Source organism: Anarrhichthys ocellatus, unplaced genomic scaffold, assembly GCF_004355925.1.
Source record: "Anarrhichthys ocellatus isolate YVR2014 unplaced genomic scaffold, GSC_Weel_1.0 scaffold33, whole genome shotgun sequence".
NCBI lineage: Eukaryota > Metazoa > Chordata > Actinopteri > Perciformes > Anarhichadidae > Anarrhichthys > Anarrhichthys ocellatus.
Window position 1 is genome coordinate 2,119,988 of NW_022280063.1, and position 7,988 is coordinate 2,127,975.

Sequence of the window (7,988 nt, forward strand, 5' to 3'; positions counted from 1 at the left end):
CCCCCCCCCCTCCTGCTGTTGTATCGACAGAGCTGTAAACATAAGCATAAGACTAGCAATGATGTAACTGGAATAAAATGGCTATTAAAGGTTCCGTGTTTTGAATTTCATGCGCCACAGATTCTGCTTTTCAAACTATACCTCACAACTTCATAACAAACCAAAGGGGGGGGGGGGGGGGGGGGGGTTCCAATGAGTAAACGAGATAAAACATTCCAATCATTTGAATAATGTTATTCAAGCAACCTGTTGGATTACAATCTGACACTGTGATGCTCGCCAGCCACGTCAATTATTGTCAACGATGATCACCATAAGTGCAGCAAACGCGTCCGCTTATCTCGCTTTGTTGCATGACTAACATCCATGTCAGCACCTCTCCACCTCTGCACGCTGTAATGGCATTAGAAGATAAACGGGTGGCACCGCTCGTTATGACCCGTAATGTTATGGCTCGTCTTTTACAGTGAGCTAAACCCATTTTCTCTCACTGCGTCGGGACGAGATTAGGAATTGGAACCCCACAAGCAATCTATTCAAGGGTGCAACAAGCTAAGGGGATGTGACGTGCCAATGTTTTTTAGTGATTTTCATTATGTGTCATTCTATTCTAATTCATTTTCAATTGGGCCATAAGAGTTGCCGCTGTAAGCGGTACAAAAGGCCGGGACGAGCAAAGAGGGATCTTGTTTAGCTGCAAGACATCCTGAGAAAGAAAATAATGATCTTTATGAAATTGCTTTAGACACAATCTGACAGCCGAAACAAAGCGAGTGGCTGGCCTTGTTCGAATCGATAAAGCCTCCATTCGTTTTCTAAAGAGTAACATGCAATTTGTTTCAGTGGAGAAGCATAGCATCGGTAATATTCAGCCCCTTTGACACAGAAAGCTAATGCACTATAGCCAACCTAATGTAAGATTAAACCGACATTTCTGTCGGATGGAAATGGAAAAAAACGCTCCGAACGCACCGGATCCATAAAGCATGACCAAAGCCTGTTGTTGCAGGTACCACATTTGCGTCACAATGCCCAGGGCCGAGCTATTGTCAAGACAGAAAAAAACCCAGCATCTAAATCCGTTCAAATGACTGTGAGCTCACGCACAAAGAAGATCAAACTTCTTAAGTAGGTATTGATCAGCCAGATGAACTGACACACACAGCGATTGATCGAACGGTGGGGATGACCTCTCCCTACCTTTGACAAGAGCAGGAAATCACAAATTGAAACCTCAGAAGGGTAAGCACACTTCTCACCCATCATTTCCTCGAGAATGTGCGGATGCATCACACACAAGCACCCTGGTGGGTCACAGAATCAATAGTACGGTGAGTGAGTTTATGAATAAAGGCTCAGATCCCTTAAATCAGCACTCTGTGAGCTTGATGAATACACTGTAAAGCTTAGGTTAGATCATCCGAGGGGGTGGGCCGATCTCGTTGAGAGATGGTCATGATGGACATGTTGCCAATGTTGCAAGAATGGGCCCAGAGGAATCCGCCCAGAGGAGGAAAACGCTGATCTGAGAGGATCTTTCTCCCCCCAGCTGACAAGCCGATAGACAAATGGTCTCGCAAGTCTCGAACATCTCAAACTACTGGCCCTCCTCTCTCTTGTCCTACTCCTCAGTGTGTGTGTGTGTGTGTGTGTGTGTGGGTGTGTGTGTGTCGTCTGCCAAAACACTCCTCCTCCTCCATCCAATCTTGTGTATATGTGTGTGTACATGGCTAATTAATAGAGCCGAGCTCTATCGCAGTGACCAAAACACATTCCCTGGCTACTGTATAAGGCTTTAATTAAAGATACAGCCGCAGTTATTAAAATCACTCAATTCTTAACGCATTTCCTCATCCAGGAGGATCTAGCAATCTGCGCCAGCTCGCTGGACTTGTGCCACAATTTACTGCACGTGTTACACATTTTATCAGCAGCATCTGTATTACGTTAATGCGCCCGATGATGTAAAGGCGAAGCATCGAGTGTCCTTGCTGATTCAAGGTTTTACAGAGTAGCTCAATTCTGTGTCTTCAAGCGTGGATTGGTAGGCCCTCGGGGAGTTTTAGACGGCACTTCATGGGTGGGAGGGCAGGAATGAAGTATGTTAGGTCGATGTCTTTCTGACATCACTATTTCCAAAGGCCAATGACACCCCCCAGTAAAAACTGGAACCTGGAGACAGGATCCTCACAGCCAGCTTTTCATTAAACTCCAACTACTGCCTTTCTTTTTTATTATCCCACACTACTGCCAAAGCGCAATCAATAGGACTTTAGGAAAACTGGGTGCAATAGTGCACACTTTTTACTGTCCCACAATCAATAGGAACTGTGAAAACAGTGCAATGAGTGTGGAGTGTGGTTGAAAAAAAACACCACAGGTTTCTGCTGCAACCGTGGTTGATTCATCGAAGTGAATTAATTGACAAACTCTTTAAGTAATGAATCAATTTAGCAATTGATTAATGTGCATTACCCTAATGGGCATTGCCCTTATGGATAACAGCTGATACTGACCATTAAAGATACATTGTGCTCAATTTAAATCAGTTTACAGCCGATTAAACGCAGAGGAGCTCTCTGCTTACCTTTGTGTACCATCGCCGCGAGGGATTTGACATCGCTGAGGATTTGCCAAGTAAAACACGGTGATTGTGACATTGCTTCTGTATGCTGAAGGAGCATTACTGCGGCATTAAATACATGCGTATTATCTTTATGTCACTTGAGCCTAAAGCTGTGCTTCGGGGCTAAATTCCTTAAAATCCATCCTTTCCTCAGATTAATAATAGATGCTTTAAAAAGGAGGAAATACTTAATGAGTCAACTCTCTAACTCAGTGCTCATACTGCAGCTCACTCAGGCCTTGACTGTAATCAAACAACTAACAATTAAATGAAATCTTAAACGCAGGTGATGTTTGGCAAGCAAGCATGTCTTTCAACAACTGTGCGCAATGTGTATGCAGCATTCTGCTTCAGACACAATTAATATTCTGCCGGAAAAATGAAACCTCCACAGATGGCACAATGAAATTGTATAGTTGGAACGAAATCTCTGCAGTAAGAAAAAAAACAAGACAGGAAAACAAGACAGTGTAGCATGAAGAAGACTGTTAGTTTAAACAACAGTTGGGTAGTATCTTACATAACCAATCGACTGTTTGGCAACTCATACTATGAATTTGCAGTTGTGGAACTAGTCCCATTCCTACAGGGAGGCTTGAAGAGACGACTGGTCACTGACAGGTAATGGGGTCTCATCTTGAGGACCTGCACCTGACATAGCCATCTGACAACATTCTGTGAAATTACACAACCTGAGGACTATAGAAATATCAGTTTTTCAGGTAAAACTCACTAACGCTAACCAATAAATAGTGACAGACAGCAGCTACTAGGGAGTGCAGACACGACGTGCCTTCCTTTCTAAACTCTGTGACGGGGGCTTCCCTTTCTCCGCGGGCCACGTACGTGCACGACACCAAGCGCTTGCCACTGCTTGACCCAAATCTGCCTGCAGCTGCCCCGAGCAGAGCTCAAACGCCACAGAATTCTATTCTGATCCATATCTTTTCTTCTCAAAGACGATCGCCCCGGACCACCCTTCTGTCTGTGGTAAAGGAAACTGATTTTGGTCGCCTGATGTCAGGCGCAGTGTATGAACACACATATCTCTGTCACTTTGGCCCATTATGGCTCACCGCATGCGGTTTTACCTGTGGATCAATAACTGCAGTCGTCAGGCAGACTGGTGGTCTGTTCAGGGGGGGGGGAGGCAGAGGACGTTACGAGGCCACCGGGTTGTGCAGACACAAGCCTTTATGAATGAATAAAAAGAAAATATCCAACGGTACTCCAATTCGACTCGTCATTGCAACAGAGACGTTTTAGGCAATGTGCCTGTCTTTGAAGTGTGAAACAGCGATGGTGTCAACTAGCAAATTGGGTACAGTTAAAAGGAAGTTCAGTAGCAGGATTTACCAGGGACTCTCTTCATAATACCACGTCTGAAAGTGCAGGCTTCTTTGAAATCCACTTTAAATCAAAATGTGGCTTTTCAAGCCTTTATTCTGAGATACTAGAAAGAAATTTTCCAAAAGAAAGCTACTGAAACTGATTTTTTGACTCACAACATGTCCATTGGTAATGGCCTTACTTCAACCCACGGTGCCGTGTATATCAAGAAGCAGATACAGATCATTCATTGAAAGTGATTCAATTTATCTCCTCTATAGCTGAGGGCCTTGAAATGTCCTCATGATTTACAGCACTTAAGTAGATAATCGAGAGAAAAGGGTTCTAATATTTGGACAATATAAAATACATCTCTGAATCTTGCCTGATGCTGGTTTTCACATACCCTACTGAAGTTTGAAAGAAGCAGCTTGTCCTAACTTTGCCAATGATTCACTCATAGTTAGCTTGTTTTTGTGGAATGGACACACTTCATTATTTTACCTCATCCTGTGCTAAGAAAAGATTGCCCTGGATTCAGCAGAGAATTCCACACATACCAAGAAACGATTCCGTGAAGCTGTCAGACTCTCTATTGCCATGTGACAAATATCTCGGCCAATGAAGAGCAAAATGGGATTTGCTCCATTGCTTGAATTATTGAATTGGACAGTCTGAGAAATTCATGATGCAAAATTCATCCACATTCCCTATGCATAATGTTTTAATATGTTTTCCATTCCCAATCCACCCTCTCCGTATACACATTTCTCATTGCACAAGGTCCCTGTGTCACATTATCCAAGAGCGCTGACACAATGAGGTGTGCGACTCCCAGAAATACATTCGCTGGCCTGTTCGGCTATCTAACTGGGTAGATGCTAGAATGTACCCACCGAATGTGGTTAGGTTTTAGGCATGATGAGTGCGAGAAGTATATCACAGTGAGCCAATCAGGGTAGGACGTTTGGTGAGCAAATTCTAGCATCTACCATCTATCGGGCTGGCAGAGGGGGTGATATATTGTTTCTTCAGGAGCATCCCCCTTGCCAAAATTGCTACCCTTCATCTGTTGCTGGCTTGCACTTCCACTTTTACTGGTATGATAATACAATAAGAAAAGGATGATGCGCTGTTTACAGGCTACCTTTAGGTAACACACCACCTGCATACACATCTGCACCACCAAGAATAACACACAGGCATGCAAACACAGATACAGCCGATCAATCTGTGGCATCGTAGAGGGTGAGACTAAAAATACATCATTCCTCTCCCTTTTGTTCTGCATATGTTATTCCAATTGGAGAGGCTTGTGTTGCATAACCCCAGTGTTCTTATAAAGGAATGTGTATGAGAGGATTTAAAGGGGTCTGTTCTCTTTAAGGCCCCTTGCGCATGCCTTTCATTACTCTCATCCCTAAAAGATTGTCGCTAATGCAGTCTTTGAATTCATTTTATCTGTTCGTATTATTAGCCCTCACAGCTGGCTTTGACCTTGGCCATTCTTGTAGCCTGAAGTGAGCATATTCTCAAACCCCCCTTTTGTGCCTCTCTCCCTCCATCTCTCTCTAGTAGATTTTCAAAAAAAAGGACCTTATGAGCCATAACGAACTTTGATTGCATCTTCTCGCCAACCGAAAGACCAGCAGCTATTCTGACTCAAGTATATGAACAGCGGGGGAAATGCAGGCTTAGGGGAAAAAGAAACACCTCGGCGTAAAAAGCACAACATGATACGGAGGACGAAGAAAGGTCAAAAATATTGCCTTGCCAGTCAACAAGCTCAACAATGCTGATGGCCTGAATCTAATGAGAGTCCCTCGCATTAACACAGCCATGAGCAGCACTTTTTTTCTTTTTTTTTGGTTAGGTGGCCACACAATCCTCTTTTTGACCTCTGTGCAAAAGGCTAGCATGCCAGAGTAAATTAAAACTCCAAAGGAAGGCTTTAGGACATGTGCCAGCAAATCCTGAACTCCCCTCTTGTCTCCCATTTTGGCTGACAGAAAAGGTTTTTTTCCTCCTCCCCCCCCCCCCCCTTCAGTATGGCTGAACATTCTCCTACCCAGCAGTACTCACCACAGTGAGGGAGAGAGTGTTTGCCACTGCTTGACCTGAATATTTGCCCAGGGCCGGAGGCATGGAGGGGATGGCAGGCCATTCCAAGCCATGCTTCTGGGAACGCGGCACAAAGAAAACCCATGACAGTTCTTAAGTGCCAAACACACTCTATTCACCCAGGGGTATACATGTACAAAGGGGATATTAAGTGCAGTTTTTTTTACCAGGTTCATACAGTACAGCAGTTCCCTGGGTGATACCATTTGACTTCCATAAGGAGTTTGAGCAGTAAGTGTACCCAACCTCCGTGTGACAATCTCCCAGCAGGTATGATGCACATCTACTCTGCTAAATTATTGGTTGAATTCATGATTTGTTGCACACCAAAGCATCAGGGTCGATTTTGGTGTCTTGTGATCGTCAGAGTCAATAAATCACATGTCATTCATTCAGCTGAATGTCAGTAAATGCAGCTCAAATAATTATCCCCCCAAAACAGCGGAACCACTTGTCACAATGCAGCCATGTCCGCAGGCTGTGGTTGTCCATACATACAGCATGGGCACGATTGCGACAGACAGTGAAGCCCCGAGCCTGGCTGTGATGTGTGTGTGAATAATGATTGATATGTATGCCGGCTTCAACATAAACGGGACAGAAAACACAATAGAAGGTAATGGAACGAGATTAGAAGCGCTTGACCTCAATGTTACCCTAAAGCTAGACTCTAGTGCCATCTATTGAAAACGTTTACAGTGAATCAGTATTCCATACAAGCAGTGAGCTGCTGATTGTAATAGTTTTTTTTTCTTATCCTGCACAGCTTGAACTCATTTCTCCAACTTATCAAAATTGATCAATCGATCATCCTCTGCCCGATGACTTGTTGATAAGGAAAATTGCCGGTGAGGAAAATCCCGACAGCATATATGCCTCATGCAAATCAATCTGCGTTAGGTGTTGTTTGGATTTGATTTTTATTTGACAGAGATCAATAGAAAAAGCCGACGTTTTATTGCGATTGCACCGGAGCCGCACGGACACACTCCGCATTGGATTTGCTGTTGCGGAAAACTTCATATAAACTAGAAGGCGATGGCGCATTGGATCAGTGTAAAAGTGACATGCAATTTCGGTTGGAGCTCGGAGTGAGTACCTTCTTTGAGCAGGCGGGAGTGAATGAGGAGAAGGAGAAAGCAGCAGATCGCTGCTCCGGTCAGTGCCCACGCAACTCTGAGCAGCTGCATCCTGGCGTAGGAAGGTTTGTGGCGGACCGAGACACCCGTGCAGCGGGAGAGACACACTCCACCTCAGCTCACAGACACGCGCTGACTCATATTCTGTTGGCCAGGGAATTCGGGATTCGTCCCTTTCATGCGAAATCCTCACTTGATAGTCCGGTGTGGATGTGATAAAGAAGGCTGAGATTCCGTATAACAACAACAACAACAAAAAAGATGCGCTCTTGATTCAGCGCCGGTGCGTCAGAGTGGCTCCAAACACCAGGGCGATTAACCCCCAATCGAGGTCTGACGGGCTGACATTTTCCCCCACACCACTTCTCCTTCTTCTTCCCCTTCGGTTTCTTCAATGATCGGTCGTCGGCTCCGCCGGCGCCTCGCGCACGACAGGTTCGGAAGAGCGGGCTGCGCCCTTTGGTTCTTCTCGGTCTTCGAGTGCGCACGGCGGTCCACGGCGATGCGGCGCGCAGATGATGATCACCGCTCTCCGCTGCATGTTACGAACATCTCTCCCACTGCTGGGGAGGCAGAGGCAAACACTGTCAACCAAGTCGCCTTGCAGCCGCTCGTTCTCTCTCTCTCTCTCTCTCTCTCTCTCTCTCTCTCTCTCTCTCTCTCTCTCGTATTCCCTCCCTTTCCCTCCCTCTCTGTCGTGCTGTCTCTCTCCCGGTTCTCCACTATATTGCTCCGTTGTTCCGTCCGTGTCCCTCTCTCTATGCCGCGGTCAC

The 7,988-nt window shown here is 45.3% G+C and overlaps 1 protein-coding gene across 3 annotated transcripts in view; it reads right to left on the reverse strand.

Moving 5' to 3' along the window:
• LOC116393422 (chemokine-like protein TAFA-5) overlaps positions 1-7,988 on the reverse strand; it is a 117,728-nt gene that overhangs the window by 67,883 nt on the left and 41,857 nt on the right. The window contains exon 1 of one of the 3 annotated variants that reach the window (XM_031865755.1): positions 7,176-7,873. The exons of the other annotated variants lie outside the window; for them this stretch is intronic. Within the exon in view, the coding sequence (XP_031721615.1) occupies positions 7,176-7,266 (91 nt within the window). The 5' untranslated portion in view covers positions 7,267-7,873. Of the gene's footprint in view, positions 1-7,175; positions 7,874-7,988 lie in introns of those variants that run through there. 3 annotated transcript variants of the gene reach the window in all.